The 21,751-nt window shown below is 40.1% G+C and overlaps 1 protein-coding gene across 3 annotated transcripts in view; it reads left to right on the top strand.

Moving 5' to 3' along the window:
* Positions 1–21,751, top strand: part of LOC149317584 (CUB and sushi domain-containing protein 3) — a 796,080-nt gene that overhangs the window by 612,199 nt on the left and 162,130 nt on the right. For all 3 annotated transcript variants that reach the window (XM_089517858.1, XM_089517859.1, XM_089517857.1), the window contains one exon: positions 3,667–3,783. In XM_089517858.1, coding sequence (XP_089373984.1) covers positions 3,667–3,783 — 117 coding nt within the window. The remainder of the gene's footprint in view (positions 1–3,666; positions 3,784–21,751) is intronic.

Raw genomic sequence — 21,751 nt, 5'->3', positions numbered from 1 at the left:
ATGCATAGCAAAAGAGAGCAGTTAAGGGGTAAATCCAGGGGGAATTTGGGACAAGAAAACTCTGGGGACAGCCCAGACTATTTTGGCAAGTGTAGACCCGCCCAATATACACAAACAAAAAAGAATAGAGGTTAAAATAGCATTTTCATATTAAAACCACATGGTTTCTATCTGAGAAACTAAGGGTTCTTTGCATTTTTTTGTTCAATTAACTGTACCAATCTGGAATTCTCAGTAATCCACCTTCTGATCACATGAATTTGCAATTCACTGATAATATTTTCCAGATAGTCCAAATTACTATACCCATTAAGTTATACCCATTATTATTATATCCATTAAATACCCAGTAAGTATAACTTGATACCAATGATTCCAGAATATTTAGGATGGGATAATAAACAGGCATCTTTGTAAGTTTATATTTTGTTTATTAACATAATCCAAATACGTTTATACACATATCTAAACCCTTCTTGGGGATGATCATTACAACATAGGCGTACATTTTCTAGGCACATTGCTTCTGGAGATTTTACGTTGGTGATGAATCTCTGACCATCTGTATCATTTAACAGGCATCTGTATCAATGAATAGAAGTCTGTATTTCTTAATAAGTATCTCTACATTAATCTGCAGATGAACTTTCACATCTCAGAACATCCATCCATAGAGAAATGTATATATATCATATAGGTACTGCTGTACATTCTAGCATTTAGTACCCTGGCTACAACCAGTTTTACAGCAAATAAGGAGCATATCCTTTGTAGCCCAATCATTTATCTAAAGAGTAGCAGCATTTTGAGGACTATCCACATAATGTCATTGGGTTATTAGTGAGATTATGCTATAGTATTATTCTATTTACATGTTCAGGTCATAACAAAATGTAATACCTTTAATGTTGTGACTCATTAAGATTTGTAAAAAATCCTGTTGTAGATAAAGCATAAGCTTGTATAGAACAGTCATTATGCCAAAATGCTGCTGTGCTCCTTTTTAATTGAAATGGATACTTAAAGATGAGATTGAGATTCCAGATAAAGTAATGAACTCTTTAATAATGTTCAGCGTTATTGCACCTTCCATATGTTATTTGACACGTAGTCTCACCACAGGTTCTGCTCAGGAATTAGAACAAAATTTGCATGTTCATTTTACCTCATTTGAGAATTAATGTTCTATGAAAATTATTTCTGTACTTATTTCTTTCCCTTCCTCATTTTACATTCTAAGAAAAGTAAATTATACAAACCTAAATCCTGAGCCAGAACGTTTTATTCAATATGCATTTAGGGTTTGGCATTAGAAGGGATCTCAGCGGTGTAGTATGCCTACTGCCAGCTTTAGTTAGAATGCCAATGGCTCTTTCCAGGAGAGGAGCAGCCTGACTGATTAGACTGGTAACATCATACATAAATGACTCCAGAGTGTTTTATGTGGGTTTATGTTTCTATTTTATGTTTAAGCTGCAATTGATGTAGAATGTGAGAGCTAGAATTCTAACCTGAATAATGTTACTGAAATTGCTGGGATAATGTGTAAACTGTTCAAGTACAGTACAGTGTGATGAGTCAATGAGGACTGAAAAGAGATTAACACACCAGCTCTCAGGTCCTTTGTCTGATTATGGAGATTAACACATGAGGGGTGAAACATCATTGCCCCATCTCTGTCCCGTCCTTCCCACCTGAGCACGGAAAGGGCTTTCACACATGACCTGCAACTGACCCATGCAGGAAGTGCCAGTGAAAATGATTGTGGAAATCACTTTCACATGTAAGTTTGCTGAACATTCAGCAGCCCAGGAATCACTAGTACAAGTTATTTCACTAAACACTTTCAGACATCAGTGAAGTGTAATTCTCCTGTCATTTGCTGTCATTTCGCATTAACGGAAGAACCCGTTAATATAATTACATTTCACTGACAGCTGAATGAGAGGTTCAGTGCACTTCCATGTGAAAGTATTCAGTGTGATCACTTTCACTCGGGTCACAGTCAAGATAAGTATGAGGGAGCAATCCTGTCCCTATCCTATCCCTGTGTGATAATCTCCTATGTGTTTCTGGTCCCATTCCTTTGGCCATAATCCCTTCAAAAGACAATATCAGTTAAGCAAAATGAATTTTAATCTAGCCTAGATAAAAAAACAAGCCACAAGGAAGCCAGTAAAGCATTTATAAAGAGAATGGCCCAGAACAGACGGGCCTTTGAGGTGCCCTCATCACATGCCAGGGCTGCCTGGTGGGTGGAGCGCCCATACGCCCGGCAGCCCTCGCACGTGACGAGGGCGCCGCAGCTGCAGCGTGCCCACCAGACCCAGCATGTACTGGTGATGTCACAGCTACGCCGCCTCCAAACAGGGTGGTGCAGTTGCAACATCACCGCAGCGTCGCTGGTGCGTTAGGGCGCAGAAGTGCACAACAAAAAAGGAGCCACTTCCTGGTGCTCCTTTTTTGCTCCGCAGGAGCGCCATGCAATTTGGTTGCTGTGGCACTCCTGTGGAGCAAAGAGAGGCGCTGGGAACGCGCCTCTTTCTGGCAGTTTGTACCCCACCAATATTTCATAAATTAGAACTTATGACTAAGGAAATGCTATGCTATGCACACATTGATTACATTTTTGAGACATAGTGGCTGCTGATAAAATATAATTGGGCTTCTTATGCATAAGGGAATGCCAAGAAAGGAGGCAATCCTTTAGATACAGTTTAACAATCTTAAATTTGCACATTAAATATCAAAGGGGCAACAAATGGCCACAAATGGCAAATTTAACTATTTTGTATACTCATCACTATTTTCTTCCAACTGGTAAACAACGGGGAAAACAAATATAAACAAGTGCTACTTGTTGTATCTCTACTTTCAGTTTATCTCTCCTGTGTTGGCATCCCTTCACTGGCTCCCCCTCCCTTTCCGTATTCAGTATAAGCTCCTGCTGTCGACATTTAAAGCCCTCCATGGACTGGCCCCTCCTTACTTATCAGACCTTCTTTCTCCTCACCTTCCCACCAGGGCCCTCCGTTCTGGCAGTCAAGGTCTGCTGTCTCAGCCCAGGATTTTCTCTGCCCCATCCCGGATACGCCCCTTTTCACTTGCTGCCCCTCACTCCTGGAACCTTCTTCCCCCACAAGCAAGAGCCATCACTTCTTTAACCAGCTTCAAAACGGAGTTGAAAACCATCCTGTTCAGAGAAGCCTTCCCAGGCATTGCATAATTGTCGCTTACTATTTGATGTTCTTTTGGTGCCTGTTTATCAAACCATTTCCTGTATTGCTATGTACTGTATATGCATTATCCTACTTGAGAGTATGTATTTTCCCTGGAAAATGATTAATCATCCATTATGAAGCCAAGCCCCCCCTCCAGTCCATCTGCCTTGGTCCAGGCCTTGGAGGTAGAGAGGCACTGCTGGACCTCTTACCCTTTCCCTCCACCACTCCCTTCTCCTTCTGTGTCATGTCTTTTTAGATTGTAAGCCCGAGGGCAGGGATCCGTCTAACTAAAAAGATTGCATGTACAGCGCTGTGTAAATTTACAGCGCTTCTTAAATAAAGGTTAATAATAATAATAATAATAATAATCTAAATTATATTTAAATAGACCATTCTACTTTTTCAGTACTATATTATTGAAATATATTCTATTTTTCCCTAGCACCTTGTGGAAGCCGTTCTACAGGTTCAGAGGGTACAGTTTTATCCCCTAACTACCCTAAAAACTATAGCATAGGACACAACTGCATTTACTCCATCGCAGTTCCCAAGGAATTTGGTGAGTAGCATTTGCTTTATTCACTGGAATTTTACTAACTTTACACTCAATAGCTTCATAATTTTACTTTGATCTGATACTTATTTCCATATGGAGCCTATGTAATGTAATTGAAACTCATATTAAAAATTATCAATGCTAACTTCACTTTCAAGCATCATTTTGTACTTATGTTATGCTATATGGTCTTACACTTCAGTTTTACTGTGTACTGGATAAGGTTCTTAAAAGATCTTGTGCTGCTTTAATATTTTTAATAAAAAATTAAATGCTTGCATGCATCACTTCACAAATTTAGCTCAGTTTCTTGAATGTTATTGCATGTAGCATGTAGAAACTTTATCTGATAGTCAAGGTCCCAAGGTACGGATCATAGTTCTTTGGTGGTAAGTGAATAAAGATGGGACCTTGAATAAAGATGTGACTTTCCATTTGTAATGCCATGCTGGAAAATGTAAGCCCATTAGCCTGAATAGTCCATTTGTGCACACTCCGATTGACCTGTTTCCTTCTTCTATCTATGCTACCAGCATTGACTGCACTCTTCCATAACCATCAGTCTGGCATCTCTGCCCAAAATATGATAATTCTAGGGCAGGGGTCGGCAACCCCCAACCCGCGGGCCTGATGCGCCCCGTGGAGGCAGCAGGACTGGCCCCAGCCCAGTCCTGCCGCCACTTCCGCCACCACCTCCACCTCCTCCTCCCCAGGCCGCGTGGCCCTCCTCCTCCTCCACCACGCGGAGGAGGAAGAGGAGGGCCGCACACCCTGGGGCAGAGGAGGCAAAGGGGGAAGCCCCGGGCTGCCCTCCCTGCCTCCCAGCACCGCCCACCTCCTTCTCCTCTGCCCCGCCCCCAGGCCGTGCAGGAAGAGAAGGAAAAGAAAGAGGAGGCAAAGGGGGAAGCCCCGTGGGGCCCCGTGCCACCCTCCCTGCCTCCCTGCAGGGCCCCGCACCACCCTCCCTGCCTCTCCACGGGGCCCCGCACTGCCCTCCCTGCCTCCCCACGCCGCCCACCTCCTTCTCCTCTACCTCCTCCACCCCACCCCCAGCCGCACGGTGCATGGAGGAGGGGGGAGGAGGAGGAGGAAGAGGAGAAGGAAGAGGAGGAGGAGGAGGGAGAGAAGAAGGAGGAAGAGGGGGAAGAGGAGGTGGGGGCAGCAGAAGGAGGAAGAGGAGGAAGAGGAAGAAAAGGAGGTGGGGGCAGCAGAAGGAGGAAGAGGAGGGAGGAAGAGGAGGGAGGCAGCAGAAGGAGGAAGAGGAGGTGGGGACAGTAGAAGGAGGAAGAGGAGGAAGGAAGAGGAGGAGGGGCAGCAGAAGGAGGAAGAGGAGGAAGAGGAAGAAAAGGAGGTGGGGGCAGCAGAAGGAGGAAGAGGAGGGAGGAAGAGGAGGAGGGGCAGCAGGAGGAGCAGGAGGAGGAGGTGGTGAGTGGCCAGAGGTCTCAAGGTTTTTTTAAATTTTATTTTGTGTGCTTTTAATGCTAACAAGTCTCCTTTGCTTTGACAATGATAGTGTGATGATGATGATGATGATATGACTCAGCTTCAGAGGCATACAAGCACTGTTTCAGAAGCCAAGAGAGTGTCACCTTCCAAAGTGTGTTTTGGGTGCTTTTAATGCTAACATGTCACCCTTGCTTTGACAATGCTAGTGTGATGATGATGATGATGATGATGATGATGATGATGATGATGATGATGATATGAGTCAGCTTCAGAGGCATGCACACACTGTTTCTGAAGCCAAGACAGTATGACTTTCCAAAGTGCCTTTTCTGTGTGTTTTTGGTTCTTTAATGGTGATATTGATATCAGCAAGCCTCTGAGGCAAGGCCAATGTAAATTGCTCTGATTTTTACAAACTCATGCGCAGTGAAGAGAAACCAAAGTCCCTTGACCAAGTACACACTTCTGAGAAGTACACTTGGTGCAAGAACGGTGAAACCACCTTGACATGTTCAATATGCATAGCCATGTTAAACCATGCTAAGTGTTAAACCCAAGGGGTTTGGTTATGGAATAAGCCTCTGAAATATGCAAGAGGCCACGTTAAGTAAAGCCATGTGAAATGGACAAATGTGCTGTTGTGTGTGTTTTGGAATGCAGGTTGGGGGTGTTTGGCCAGAAAGGGACTGAGGAGGAGAGGGCGGGCACACGCCTCCTCCTCCCCGCAGGGCTTCGGTGGAAGCTCCACCCCAGCATTTGGCTCCGCCCCCAGAGAGTGGAAGCTCCGCCCCAGCATGTGGCCCCGCCCCGGAGGGTGGAAGCTCCACCCCCCCCCGGCTTCGACCCCCAAGTTGTCTGAGGGACAGCAACCCGGCCCCCGGCTCAAAAAGGTTGCCTACCCCTGTTCTAGGGACTGCAAGTTCAAGCCAATTTGTCCCAAACAGCATGACTAAGAGCCAAACGTTAACATATACCAAGTCTTTTTCACTAAGGTGCAGAAGCAACAGCTGGGAAGGTGATAATTTGGGTAATGAATGTCAAAGAATAAGAATGAACTTAGACCACCTCATCTTAGATTCATCATAGAATCATAGAATCTTCTTACTCACAAAGCAAGAAACTGAGTAGAGGGAACCCAATGTAAGATGAGATCCAAAGCAGAGAGTTTAGCATGCTTTTTCACGCAGGAGATGAAGGAGTGTCTTAAGAAAGCAATCCAGACCAGGTCAGACCTCAGTCCCAAATTTAGGAGAAAAGAGGACAAGAGAACAACAAAACTAATTTTCATATACAGCACTTAAATATAGCAGACCACCATCTGCCATTGTACTTAATGTCAACAGTGGCCACACCAGCCCTAACAGAACCTATATAAAAAGAGTGAAAACTACAAGAATTCCAGTCTGCAAGAAACAGTGACTTGTAGAGCACCACTGAGAATGGTAAGGTGCTACAATGCCCTGCAATTTTGACCGTAAATAATCTGAAATGATTTCCACTGCTAAACCCTTTATCTTTCAAATAAAGAGCAAATGTGGCATGAAGCAACTGCTTCCCATAGACCCCAAACCCATAAAGATATTAGCAATTCCACACACTCTGATCCCCAACATTTCTGAGTTGGAAGCAGATAACAATTTACAACCTGTGTTGATGGCACCTGTATATAATTGGTTCTCCATAGAGGAAAACACTGTGAAATTCATGGTGTCACCATAAGTCGACATAAGACACACAATCAATCATGCAGAGGATGGTGTCTTTTACATCCCAAGAGCATCAAAGTTAGTGTAACACCTATCTTGGAAGTAGGCAGTTTTTCTAGTACTACATTCCATTGCTATTCAGCTGAAAGAACTTTATTTTTTGAAAGGATTCTGTCAGTTTTTAGATCATAGATGGTTTAAATTTGAACACTTGTCCATCACAAATTTAGGATCAGGTTAAACCAAAGACAAATATTGACTCAGGCAGGTTACAGACTGCCCGTTTGGGGCGGCCTGCACCTGCCCCTTTCCCCGCTGTATCGAGGCCTCAGCTGCCAGACCGGCAGCCTCCAAGGCCCCGATCCGTCACTAATACGGACCCAGTCTGTATTTTCAGGCCCGTCTTTAACAGGCCTCATTTACAACCTCCTACTACTAACTTTAATTATTCTTTTTATGGTATTGTTTCAGATAAAGACAAATTTTACCATATAACAGATGAGGAAAAAGATTATTGGGATTTAATGCTGTCTATTTTATTTTTTCCCTAATCATACTATGCAGATTTTACAAGTCAAGAGAATAGAAAAGGGGAGGGTTCTGAAATACAAACTCAAACATTCTTAAAATAACCAGTTAGAGACATAATTAAGTCAAAGAATGTACTACTGCTACCACTACAAACACACACACACACACACACACACACACACAACTAGTAATAAATGGATCAAAATGTGTTTCTTGAAGTTAAATGTATAACAAACAATCCAAGTGAAAATTTGATTTTCAAATAGTTTCATTTATTAAGAATAAAGTCCAGATTGCACCATGTTCCAGAATATGTTATCATTTCCATGTTTCTTCAGCATTCAAGAGTGAAATAGATTGGAGTAAATGACAGCCAGCCTGATTCTTCCACACAAAATTGCTGAAACCTGGCTGAATGATCTTTTGAAATAATAATATTGCTTTTTAATTTTTATATTTTTTTACCAAAGCTTTGAAATGTGCATACATAAAAGGGGTACCTGGTACCTATAATCTACTACTAGACAATGAGTCAAGAAGCAAAAAGGAATTCTGTTATTTGACAATTCATGAACATAAATAACAATATGAATATGATGTTGCGAATAACATACTGTTAAGATATTTTCTGTTGTGTGTGTGAGTGTGGATAGATAGATAGATAGATAGATAGATAGATAGATAGATAGATAGATATTTAAAATGTCCCTTTTCTTTTCTTTTCTTTTCTTTTCTTTTTTGAACTGTTGTTAAAAACTCCTGGGACCAGTTCAGACATTCCTATTGTGGCTTGCATTCACAGAAGTCTTATGTTCAGAGATGTATCAGTATAAATCTATAAAGTTTATCTGATGAGAAAAAAGAAAATTGATATTCACAAAGCTAATATACTGAAAATAGTGTCATTTGAGCCCAAAGCAAGCCAGGTTACAGGCAGTAAGGAATCCTGAATTATGGGATTTTTTTTCCTTCAGTGCACAAAGCACCTTGAGGGAAGGGCAAGCTGCTGTAGTAGATGTGAATGAGTAAAAGTGTGACAATCTACTCATTTGTGTCTAAAGCATGCAGTCTGGATGGTATAAAATATGCCTGATTCTGAGAAATATCCTTTCGAATTCAAGAATTAAGGAACCAAACTATTGTTGTGGTAGGCTGATGCCACACTGCAGAATTAATGAAGTTTGATACTCCTTTAATTGATTTAGGAGCTTATCACTCACCTTTTTAAACTGGCTCCAGCCTCCTAGGCTAGAGTCAAGATGTGGGATTGCACCGGGGGTTATTGCTTGCTAAATCATCACTGAACCACCTGCCATCAACCGGGGTCCAAGCCAGGTCCCACTTTTTAGAAGTCGGAAAGCTTTCATGAAAGCATATATCTGTATTCATGGAGAGTTTACAATTTACATACTATTTAGAAATAAATTGAGTGGAAGTTGGTGGAACATAGTCTTTATACATGTTGTTTACTTATTGCTGTGCAACTTTTTTTATTAATTATTTCGATGCCTTTAATAACAGACAGTTTCAAAAGTACAAAGAAAGCAGTCTACACTTTGAGCATATTGGAACCACACTAACTAGCTAAGAGAAATCCAGTGTTTCCTTTTGCTTGATCAGAACATAATAGAATATTTTGTTTGTACACATACTTATTAAACAAAAAGTGAATTAATTATGCATGACATGTGAAGTGACATTTCATGCTCTATTTTGTGGTAACAAGGAGATGACAAACTGTATTTTAAAAGTACATTGTTATCCCACAACAAACAAGCCTCAACATATGAATTAGGGGGAAGTTGCAAGAACTGGCAATTACTATTTGATTTATCACTCAATTATTATTTTTTAGTTTGGTGCTAGAAAATGTGTTGCACTTTTAATTGGACTAGTAAAACTCATAATAATAAGTAAGAAAAATAACCTCTATCTATATTGTTGTGTGGCAGAGAAGTTTCTATAATTATTAGTTTACATACTCAGACTCTCTGGCTCAGCCTGTAGGAGGTGGGTAAGCAAAGCATTTCCAACCCTTTCATTCCCCTTATAAATGCCTTGTAAAAGCTCAAATGTCCTTCTAGATGAGATGGCCCATGGCCTAGAGATTGAAGGAGAAAAGAAGGAGCTCATCTTACAGAAGGTACCTCAGAGGTGTTTCTTTTTGGCATCTTCTCTATCATCCCACTATTCCAGAGCCCTCTTTCTTGGTAAGAAGCTTTACAAAGTATTGTGTGGAGCAACTAGTGGGAGAAAGTAATCTGCTTCCCACCAACTTGGATGTTGTGGCTCTGAATCCAAGCCACTGACTCATTAATTTCTGATTTACTCAGTGAGCTTTCCCCTAAAACATTTAGTAAAGCTTATGTGCTTTCTGTGTTCATCTTGTGTAACTTAAAATGTTAAAATATGTGGGTGCTGCTATGTACAATTAAACTATTGGATTGCCCCACAAAATTTAAAAAAAAAAACTTTTGCAAGGAGATAATATAGTGGGTTCCGTGTAGACAAACGCCTTATGATAAAATCAAGTTATGGGACACAGATCTGTGCTAAAATAGTTGTTTGGATTCATCTTTGGTGCAGGTGTTATCATTTTGCTTCTAAATTAAGGGTTGAAATAATGTGGCTGTTCAGATGATTCTGGACTCCAGTTCCCCATCACTGGCTATGCTACCTAGAGATGTTGGGAAATTAATTCAAACGGTATGTGGAGAACCACATGACTCCTGCTCTAAGTAGGTTGAATAGATGTAGTAACTCCTTCTGAGCTGCCTACAAAAAAGTAAACATGACAGTAACATGTTTTTTTTTGGGGGGGGGGGTTGTTTGTGTATTTATTGCTAGTTTCCTTCTTTATAAACATTTAATATAAATATTTAATACCTCATTTTTTGTTCTGATAATTTCCAGAGTGAGCAACAAACTGTATTTTTAAAAAGAAGAATAAGAATAAGTGAAAACAGTAGAAATAAAAATATAATTAAGCCAGCAAAGCAAACCAACAGAATAATTCTAGTTAAAAGACCTGGGTAAATAAAACAGTGCATAATTGAAGCTGGAAAGACATGATTGCCACCACCAGTCAAATCTCTTTGTGATGGGAATTCCATGGAGACTTTCATATCATCACAGTTGAAATGGCCCATATTGCATTTATGTTTTCTTCAGAGATAAGTTCAGTGACTGAAAAGCCATATTATGGGTAGGTTAATTGGGAGTAGATGTTGGATTTATTGTAAGACAGCATGGTGTAGTGATTTAAGGATTGGACAATGACTCTGCAGACCAGGGTTTGAATCTCCACTCACCTATGGAAACCCACTGGATGACCTTGGACAAATCACACTCTCTCAGCCTCAGAGGAAGACAAAGGCAACTCCACCTCTGAACAAATCTTGCCAAGTAAACCCTTAGGGTCACCATAAGTCAGAAATGAATGGTTCTTCAGATATTAGTTTCTCAATTTGTGTTAAAATTTTAATAATATTAATATTAACATTAACATTAACAATAACAATAACAATAACAATAACAATAACAATAACAATAACAACAATAATAATAATATTTATTTGTATACCGCCCTGTGGCGAACCAATCTGGGCAGTTGACAACATTAAATATAACAAGAGTAAAATATATAATTAAAAACATTATAATCCCTCCCCTCCTTAATAAAGTATTAAAAAATATGACAGATTAAAAACACAATATCAAAACATAAAACATAATTAAAACAAACTAAAAACCCTGGTGTCCCTCTGGACATCCTCAACCATCACTAAAGATGGGGCCACGAGAGGAAAGAGGGGATCAGGGAGCCCGGGCCGGGATGGTTAATCTGGAAAGGCCTGCCGGAAGAGATCCGTTTTGACAGCTTTTTTAAAGCTGTCTAATGATGTCGACTGACGGATGTCATAATAATAATAATAATAATGATTTATTTATAGCCCGCCCAATCACAAGGAATCCAGGCGGGTTACAACAGTAAAAATAAAGATAATAAAATAAAATACAATAAATAAATAAAATACAATAAAATTAAAGAGAGCGAAGTGAGTACATTCACAGTTAGGCCTGATGGAAGTTGGGCCTCTCTTTTTAATTTCCTCCCAGGTCTGATGGTGATGTCATGGAGGGAGGGCTCTTCTTCTTGAGGCAAGGATTTTATTTTAATTAATTTTAATTTAATTCTTCTCATTAAATTTAAGAGAAGAATTGGTGGACAGAGTGACATAAGTCACAGTAAAAGGGGAGTAGAACTAGGTAGGGAAGGCCTGCCAGAAGTGATTCGTCTTAAGAGCCTTCTTAAAGGCTGTAAGAGTAGAAATGTCACGGATCTCCTTCGGCAGGTCATTCCATAGCTTCAGAGCTGCAATGGAAAAGGCCCTCTGGGTGACTGAAGTTAGCCTAGATTTTATTGGCTGAAGTAGATTCTTCCCCGAGAACCTTAGAGTGCGGGACGGACAGTATGGAAGTAGGCGATCTCTTAAGTATTCTGGACCCAAGCCATGTAGGGCTTTGAAGGTAATCACCTTGTACCTTGCCCGGAAACTAATTGGCAGCCAGTGAAGGGATTTCAAAACCGGTGTTATGTGATTGGTACGACGAGTACCTGTAATTAACCTGGCTGCCATATTTTGTACAAGTTGAAGTTTCTGAACTTGGCACAAGGGTAGCCCCATGTAGAGCGCATTACAGAAGTCCAATCGAGAGGTGACCAGCGCATGTACAACTGTTTCAAGGTCTCCCTGCTCCAGGAAGGGGCGCAGCTGGCGTATCACCCGAAGCTGATAACAAGTGCTCTTGACTGTCGCATCCACCTGAGCTGTCAGGTGAAGCGACGAGTCAAGGAGCACCCCCAAGCTGCGGACAGAGTCTTTCAGGGGAAGTGTGACCCCATCCAGAACTGGCTGACATAATTCCATACCTGGGCTTGGGTTTCCTATAACAAGTACCTCCGTCTTACCTGGATTCAGCTTGAGTCGGTTTTCCCTCATCCAGTCCATTACCGCCCCAAGACAGGCATTCAGAGGAGAGATGCCATCCTTAGTCACTGCATCAGTCTGAGACATAGAGAAATATATTTGGGTGTCATAAGCGTACTGATAACATCCTGCCCCATGTCTCCGGATGATTTTTCCCAGCGGCTTCATGTAAATGTTAAACAGCATAGGAGACAATATTGCGCCCTGGGGTACACCAAATTTTATCTCTCTTTTAGAAGAGCAACTGTCTCCTAGCGCCACCATCTGGAATCTGCCTGAGAGGTAGGACCGGAACCACTGTAGAACAGTGCCTCCGATACCTAACACTCTCAGGCGTTCCAGAAGGATACCATGGTCGATGGTATCGAAGGCCGCTGAGAGGTCTAAGAGCACCAGCAGGGTCAAACTTCCCCTGTCGATGCCTAGACGGAGATCATCGACTAAGGCGACCAAGGCCGTCTCAACTCCGTATCCTGCCCTGAATCCGGTTTGAAATGGGTCCAGATAATCAGCTTCATCCAAGACTGCCTGTAGTTGATTGGCAACCGCCCTCTCGATCACCTTGCTCAAGAATGGCAACAACGAGACTGGCCTATAGTTATTTCTATCCAGAGGGTCCAGGGAGGGCTTTTTTAAGAGTGGTCTGACCACTGCCTCCTTAAGACAAATCCGGCAGGTCGTTCCAGAGTTTGGGGGCGACAGCAGAAAACGCCCTCTAGGAGGTCGCCACAAGCCTAGATTTTAGAGGCTGCAGTAAGTTCCTCCCAGAGGACCGGAGAGCGCAGAGAAGATTGTACGGGAGGAGGCGGTCCCTGAGATAGCTTGGACCCAAGCCATTTAGGGCTTTAAAGGTAATAACCAACACCTTGTACCGGGCCCGGAAGCTAATAGACAGCCAGTGGAGAGACCTCAGAACTGGAGTAATGTGATCCCTCCTAGATGTACCAGAAACAAGCCTGGCTGCCATATTTTGTACCAGCTGAAGCTTCCGAACCAAGCACAAGGGTAGCCCCAAGTAGAGTGTATTACAGAAGTCCAGGCGTGAGGTTACCAGTGCGTGCACAACAGTTTCGAGATCCCTTACTTCCAGAAAAGGGCGCAGCTGGCGTATCAGCCAAAGCTGATAGCAGGTGCTCTTGACCGTCACATTTACCTGATTTGTCATCAGGAGCACCCCCAGACTGCGAACACAGTCACTGGAGGAGCGTGTGACCCCATCCAGGACTGGAGGTTGCAACCCAATTCTTGGTTTCGGGGCCGCTACCGTGAGCACCTCCGTCTTATCTGGATTCAGTTTCAATCTGTTTTTCCTCATCCAGCCCATTACCGCTTGAAGACATTCATTGAGAGAAGAGATGCCATTGAAATTTTGTAAGTTAATGAATATATGTAGTAGTGCTACTGTGTCAGAACTCCCCTGCATTCATATATTCATTTGTCATTTATATATTCATTTGGGGGTTCTGTCAGAGGGATTATTAGTTTAGGGTTTTGTTTAGATATTAGTTGATTAAGGACATAATGGGTTTGATATATATTGGTTAGTTAGAATGTACTAGAAGGTGATAGATAGATGGCTAGCTTCTGTGCTTGCTTAATAGGATTGGAATGTTACAATGTTAGGGAGTTACCCAGCCAGGCAGAGACTGCTCTTGTGTTGGGAGGGGTGAGTTAAACCTTAGGAGTTAATGCTACTACTTATAGGCTGTTATAGTAATATGTTCATGATGTTAATATATGTTGTTGTTATGCTTTATATGCTGCCATGTATGTTGGGTTGTGGGTTGATGGGATATATAACCATTCTTACATATACTCATAGGTTGTTAAGGTTTTATAATACTTAGTTCAGTAGTGAGAGATGTCTGGGTTTCAAGGCCACAGGTGCAAGGAGGAGATAACGCTTGGTGAGAACTTAATTGTTTTGAGAACAGGCCAGAGAGCCCGGACGAGAGGACACTACGTCATCGGGGTGGAGATTCCTCACTGCGCGGGAAAGACTGATCCAATTAATTAACTTTATTGCTTTATGGGGGTGGGTCTGCTCATGAGACTGTATAACCCATCTGTAACTGTGTATCCTCATTCCTGACAAAGAAGTCACTTCTGTTGCCTATACCTTTACCTTTCAATAAAGCTGTTACTTTTTAGAAGCACAGCCTCTTGTTGTTTGGGGGAGGCAATTGGGAGCCTGACATACTGGATGTAGTGCTTGATGTTAGCTGCCTTTATGCTAGGGAAATTATCTCTTGGTGACCAGGAAACTCCTTTTAATTTTATGATAGGTTTTTTTTTATTACTTTCAGCCAGACATATAGGACATTTGTAAACAAGTTGAAATAGTGGTGCTTTAAAGTGATATTAGCTTCATTAGCTAGGGAACTGATGTAGAATGCATAGCTGTAGTTTGCCAAAATCTGGGAACTAATATTTATTTCAATGATTTGTACTTTTAGATATTGCTTATGTATGAAAGTCTGTTCAGGAACTGATAATTTCTTGTGCAGATGTTTATATTACTTTCAATAACTGACATTTCTATATCTTATTAGTGCATCAAAGACTTTTTTTTGGGGGGGGGGCAAATTCATAATTTGTTAGACAGATGTTTTAGCTTATTTTTCATGGATGGCAAATAATAATTTTTGTAAGATCTTAAATCTTGTATTAATGAGACCAGTTTCATTTTCGTCTAGCCACTCCACCCTTTCCAGTCTTTCCAGACCCATTTATTTGTCTTTTTATCAGTCCAAGGTATCCATAGAACTCTTCTCCAGCACTGCATTGCAAATAAGTTAATTTTTTTCCTATCAGATTTCTTCACTGTCCAGCTTTCACAACCATACATAGAAAAGGGAAATGCAAACACACGGGCAATCTTAACTTTAGTATTCTATTTGATAAGTAAAGTACAAGTATAAACTTTTGTGTCCCAGGTAGTCATCCTTTGAATAAAGTACAGCTATCCATAGAGGGAGAACATTTGAAATCTTCTGTTAATTTTCAAACCATGGGAAAGTCAAATGAATGCTGTGTATTGTACTTCTGTTTTTCATGTTCAGCTGCTTGATCTGATGGATGAATGGATAGATGGACAGATAAACAGATATGGTGAGAGGATGTGTGTGTTCATGTGTGTGCTTGTAAGAACTGAATGCTTGAAATCCTGAACATTCCACCTTGCTGTCCTACCTCTGACATGCAAAGCCTTTTCTTGTTCTTGATAAGCTCTTAAGTGCTGACTGTTTTGAAATAACAGGATATCATAGCAGTTTCAGGTTGACTGGTCAAAAGGCAGTACACAACAAAGGGACTATGGATATTGTCACACAAACCCCTTTCTCTTTATAATCACATTTGTTTTAGAAAATTGAAACATATCAGTTTGACATCAGCCATTATTGCACATCCCCTGAATAGCATGACTAGGGCTGTTTTGGCTATTGTGATCTCTTCCACACTCCCCTTTAACCATGCCTCCCTGCTCTATGACCTGCCCAGCATGCCTATCAGAGTCTTTTGTATTATATTTAATTTTAACTTTTTAATTTTTAATTTTTACCTAATTTAATTTTTAACACAGTTCCAGAGTGATCATAATGTATTTAAGTTAAAAAGAAAGAATGAAAATAATAATAATTTTTTAAAAAAGGAAATCAGCCTTCTTGTGAATAGGGAGGTGGAAGGGAGATGCGGATGAGGTGAAGACGATGGAGATTATCACATGAGGGACAGGATGTCATTTTCCCATCCTTCGTGCCCAATTACGGGAAGGACTTTCACATGGCAAGGAAGCACCAGTGAAAGTGATTACGCAAATCACTTTCACTCGCAAGCATGCTGAATTCATCATTCAGCTGCCTGAGGATCACGAGTGAAAGTGATAGTGCGAATCACTTTCACATGAAAGCAGGCTGACATGCACTTTCAGCAGTCATCTGAAAGCATCTTTTCCTGTCATTTTCAGTCTTTTGCAATAATGGAAAAACCCGCTATTACCATGACAGCTGATAGCTTTCCAGCTATCACGTGAAAGTGATCCATGCAACCACTTTCACTTGGGTCACAGACAGGATAAGGACGGGGGAGCGGTTCCATCCCTATCCCATCCCCATGTGATAATCTCCTGTGACACCACATGGCTGTCAATACTGCAACAATAGTAGCAGTGGCATTTTGCACATGAGGACTAATGGGACTGCAGTGTAGTTGGGAGCTTTTTGACAGGTTTTCCTATCAATGAAAAAGGCTCCCCTAACTACACTTGGGAGACACAGCAGTTATGGGTCAGAGGTGACATCATGGGAGAAGTATTGCCAAAAACACTATTTTACAACTATAATTATGGCTTTAAAGTTTTGTGTAATGTTCTCTTGTGAAATTACTTCAAAGCCTAAATCAAAGTAGAAGCATACATGGCAGATACATATAGATGCTATTGGTTGTGGTTTTGTGTACCCAAGCTCTACACACCTCTCTGGTGATGTATTTGGGAGGAAAAGTCACTGCAATGAGAGTAAAATCCTATGTGCAATTACTATAGTTAATGTGCTTTGGCTGCAACTCATACAATCCTACACGAAAAGCCTACTAATGAAGCCTTTTTCAGAATAAGTAGGTTGCCATCATGAATGTCAGTTCTAAAATTCATCCTGATTTGAAGGAATCAGTAATCAGTGTGTTGTATAAAGCCAGCACAGTAGTGACAATAGTTTACAGAGCATACAGGAACAAAGAGATCGTTCAATCACTTTATTAGGCTGATTAACTTTTTATGAAGTATAAATAAAAGCAGTTTCACATTTAAATGTTCATCTCTTGACTACCAACTTTCTGTGGAAAAATCAATGCAGTATAGCCCTTTTCCAATGTTTCATTACCCTGTCATGCAGAATCACAACTTCAATATGTCATTCCATGACGGGTATAAGCTAGAAGATAAATTATTCACAAAAGCACACAGCATGCCATAGGCAGAACATTTTGTAAACATGGAAGATGCATAATCTCTGACACTGTCCCACTGATCCAGCAGAAGGGCACAATGATCACTAATAGTTTAACATTGCAGTTGTTTACTGATGAACATTAAAATGTGGTTGGTAAATTTGCATCTTTCTTTTCTTTCCTGTTCTCCCTCCTCCTCTTTGCTGAGTCACAAGATGTAATTTGTGTTTATAAATACAGCATACAAGGAAAAATCCACAGGAATTTTCATGCTTGTTTATTTAAAATTCAGAGTGATAGATCATTCTTTAGGGGGTGATGGTGGGTATCAGCATGTGGACAAAAATATCAGTATGTATATGAGGCTTCTGCTTAGCAGCTGAACATAGTTTGAGTACTACCTGCTTGCACCTTATTATTCTATTTAATGTAGGCAGGATCAGATACCTTACAATGAAATGTCTGTAACAAAATATTTATCTGTGGCAGTTGGTTAACTTTTCTTTTTGTTTCACCAGTGCTGTTGTTTATACCTTTTCCCTCATTTTGGAAGCCAACTGGCATCCTTAACGTGTGCATTTCTATCTTTCCTTTCTGCTCACCCTGTGGCCCTTACATTTTGTTTTAAGTACTGATCACGGAATATATTTATTTCACTAAAACTGAGTCAATAGTGTATGATATTATTGCCTTTACGAGATATTTTACCTAACTTGGAATGAGGCGGCGGCGGGGGGGGGGGGGGGGGGAGAGAGCAAATTATATCCCAGTGCTTTTTTACTTTGTTTTTGAGTCAGAAACACCTCTCTAGACAATGGAGATTATCACACCAGCAAAAAAGATGGGAACATACTGCTATGCTCCCATCAATATTGTGCTATAGCAAAATGATTATCACACAACATCCCAATTATTCAGTAATTATCCTGTGAATAAAGAGGCATTCTAGCACTGTTTTTTATTCAGAAGGATTTTCTGTGAATAAAAAGTGACACTAGAATTCCTTGTTATTCACAGGATAGTCATGACACCATGCAACATCATGTGATAATCATCTCATCATTGTGTGATATTGATGGAAGCATACTGCTATGCTCCCATCTTTTTTGTTGGTGTGATAATCTCCAATGACTCATGGGCTCTGTAAAGCAAATCCTATTACTTTCTTTTTTTTACTTACTTACTGTTACTTTTTTTGGCCCAAACCCAAAGGGTGCTCAAAGATATAAATAGATAGTACAGTATAGTGTTTTTGTCTTACATGTATTCCTGAAAGCCTGGTGTATTGTCCACAAAAATTTCATAGCAATAATAATAACTTTATTACGGCCATTTGGCCAGCACAAAATTTCATAACACATCATGGATTTCTGAACCACTATAGAGGAATCTTGTTTTCCACAAAGTTATATCATTGGTGATGATTTTGGCTTGTGAAATACTTGCCTTTTTGATCTCTTCTACCATAGATTGGAAACTAACATAAAAAGGAATCTGTAAGGAATAAGATCAACAGGGCAATGACTATTTTTTGGTGAATGGTCCATAAAAGATTGACTATAGCATATTCCAGAAAATGCAAGGAAAAAAATTGTTCTGTCAGCTGTGCAAAAGCAGCCAAACAGTGTTGTTAATGCACATGACCTCCATTAGATAGTCAACTGAATGTGGAATCTGCAGACAGTATTAAAGCCATGTCATTCTGTAGTTACTTTGACAATGTCAGTTTGGCTTTAAAATGTACTTCTTCTTTGGAAAGCACAGTCATAAATATCTGATTACACTACAAAATCTTGTGCATCGTTATAATCGTCAAAGCATGCAAATAAAATAATGTTTTTAATTGTACAGCTAATAATTTTAAAGTGTGCATTCTTTTCTTTTTGTTTTTCTTCATTATTGTTGCATGGGGTCTTAATTAATAGGGAAAATACACACAAAGAGTGTACAGTATTTGAGGATGGTGTGTGTGTATGTGTGTGTCCGTCACATATTTTCTAGTACAAATAAGAAGAGCATATTATTTTGTTTGAGATTGCTCAATTTTTTATTTTATAGTATAAAGTTGCACTGCTTAGTTAAGATTGTCATTTGCAGACATATTCCAGAAAGGGTGTGTGAATGTACACACTTATTGACACTTTGTAATCACAAAAAGTACTATCATGGTGGCAGGATCTAGTTATTTCAGAAGCTTAAAGATGCTAATTTATTGCAGTGCTCCAGGTTATTGAGACAGTGATAGTGAATATTCAATGTGACCTGTTCCACTAAGCAAACTATAGGTAAGTATGGTGAAGGAAAAGACTTTAAGTCAGCAGAGGAGCAGGAGAGTAAAAGCTGTAAAAGGAGAAGGACAGATGGATCTGAGCATACATGGAAGTGAAGCAACACCAGGGATATGAACAGAAGCAGACAAGAGCCCATTAGATTTTAGGTAACCCAGTCTCATGTAGTAGGGAATGATCTTGCTTTGGGACGTGGTTAAAATACAACGTACTGGAATAGGTTAAACTGGGAGGTTTATATGATCTCATACATGGAGTATAAAAGGAGGAAATATTTTGAATTTGAAGGCTTTCTGGAAATATCCTATTGATAATATATATTATACATAGGAAACATCCCTCAATAACACCAGATGAAAGGCTTTATCACACAAGGCTCATAAGGCATCTCAACAGTGCTTGTGTAAGAAATGCAAACAAACCAGGTTGGGGACAGTAATTATCACAAAGTTCATCCAATGTCCAATGGTGTTGCTTCTGTCTGGCCTCTGCCTTCTACACTCTGTAACCCTTGCCCTAACCCCAGCATGCTTTTCATTCTGTATTTTTAAAGCACAATTGCACAATCATGGTGATCTGTTAAGAAAAAAGAAATTAAAAGAAGAAAAGGCCTGCTTGGGAAAAGCAAGAGGAAATCAGGAGGTGGGGAGAAGAGCATATATTCATGCCCATTTGCACCACATGACTGCCTGTATATCAGAATTAGTTTGGGAGGAAATTACCACATGTGAATCAAGATGAAAAAGCAGCTGGATTGGGAGCCATTGACAGGTTTTGTCTGTCAATGAGAACATTTATTTTATTTATTCCCCACCCTTCAGCCCTAAAGGCTCTCAGAGAGGCTAAAAAAGCACTCCAGCGGCAGATGAACTATAGACCAGTTACTAGACAGACAAACAGCCATGTGTACAGTCGCATACACTGCTATCCTGCTCTAATTTCACTTTTCAACCCTCATGTGATAAATTCTGAAGAGTGTTGTAAATATGGAATTAATTATACTTACAGTGGGTACATATTTTCAGTTCACCAGGGACTTCACCAGTTCACAGTGCTGGTAGAGTCACAAGATTTAATGCTTCTCTGCTGGCCTTCATTTTTGATGCCATTTACATTCCTAGGTCTTTCATTCTCTCAAAGAAGCAGTACCCACGTGTCCAGTTTCAAAGCAACAATCCTACACCATTCAAGGATGAAAAGATTAATGTACTCTATTAAAATGGCTATTTAAAATGCCTTGTTGATCTCTACAGTATGTAGATGACTGATTGTTTATGGTTTTCTCTATTTATTTTTGCAATCTTCTCCCACACCCTTGTCTATGGAAAATGTAATGTTTATCATTTTTTATTTGACTTCACCATTTCCTTTCCTTTAGCGCTGCTCTGCTATTCAAATATATTTATTTGAAACTCATTATTTATTTATTTTCAATAATAAGTTGGCATGGTTGGTAAACATCTCAGTAAGAAACAATGTTTGGAGTACAGTTTGTATAGTGTACTAGCGATACTGACATCTAATTAAAATGAGATATTGTTCAGTTGTAGCATAGTAGAATATATACCATTCATTTCTAGAGTACAAAAGCAGCAGCAGAAGTACTTGCCTGGACTAAATAAGGGCATCTTTGTGTGAGAAGTGAAGCACTATCTCTTTTTTGTAGTTTTATGTAGCTTGGTAATTTCAGCATGCTTCTTCCATAGCAGTGTGTTTGATAATCTTTAGAGCATGGTTGTCCATGGCTGCTTAAATGTTTGTATGTTTTACAGAATTTTAAACTGCTGTTCAGAGCTTAAAAATTGTTATTTTACACAGAAAGTAAGGATGTTCAAATAATATTTTAGGAAGATATATGGTCCAAGTTCTCAAAGATGTGGTGCATCCCAGGTATAGGTTGCTGAGACTACAGAAGTGGATCTCAAACAATAAAATAATTCTCCATACAGACATATTTTCTTTACAGAGGAAGTCAGCATCTCCTACAGAAAACTAGACTACAGCCATTTTAACTGATTTTCTATGTGAAAGGAAGTGTTATTTTTTTTGTCTTCCTTTCCTT

This window comes from Sceloporus occidentalis, unplaced genomic scaffold (genome assembly GCF_023333645.1).
Source record: "Sceloporus occidentalis isolate IW3139 unplaced genomic scaffold, rSceOcc1.0.p SCAF_3, whole genome shotgun sequence".
In the NCBI taxonomy this organism is placed as follows: Eukaryota; Metazoa; Chordata; class Lepidosauria; order Squamata; family Phrynosomatidae; genus Sceloporus; species Sceloporus occidentalis.
Note: the sequence above shows the minus strand (reverse complement) of the source record. Positions and strands in the feature narration are given on the sequence as shown.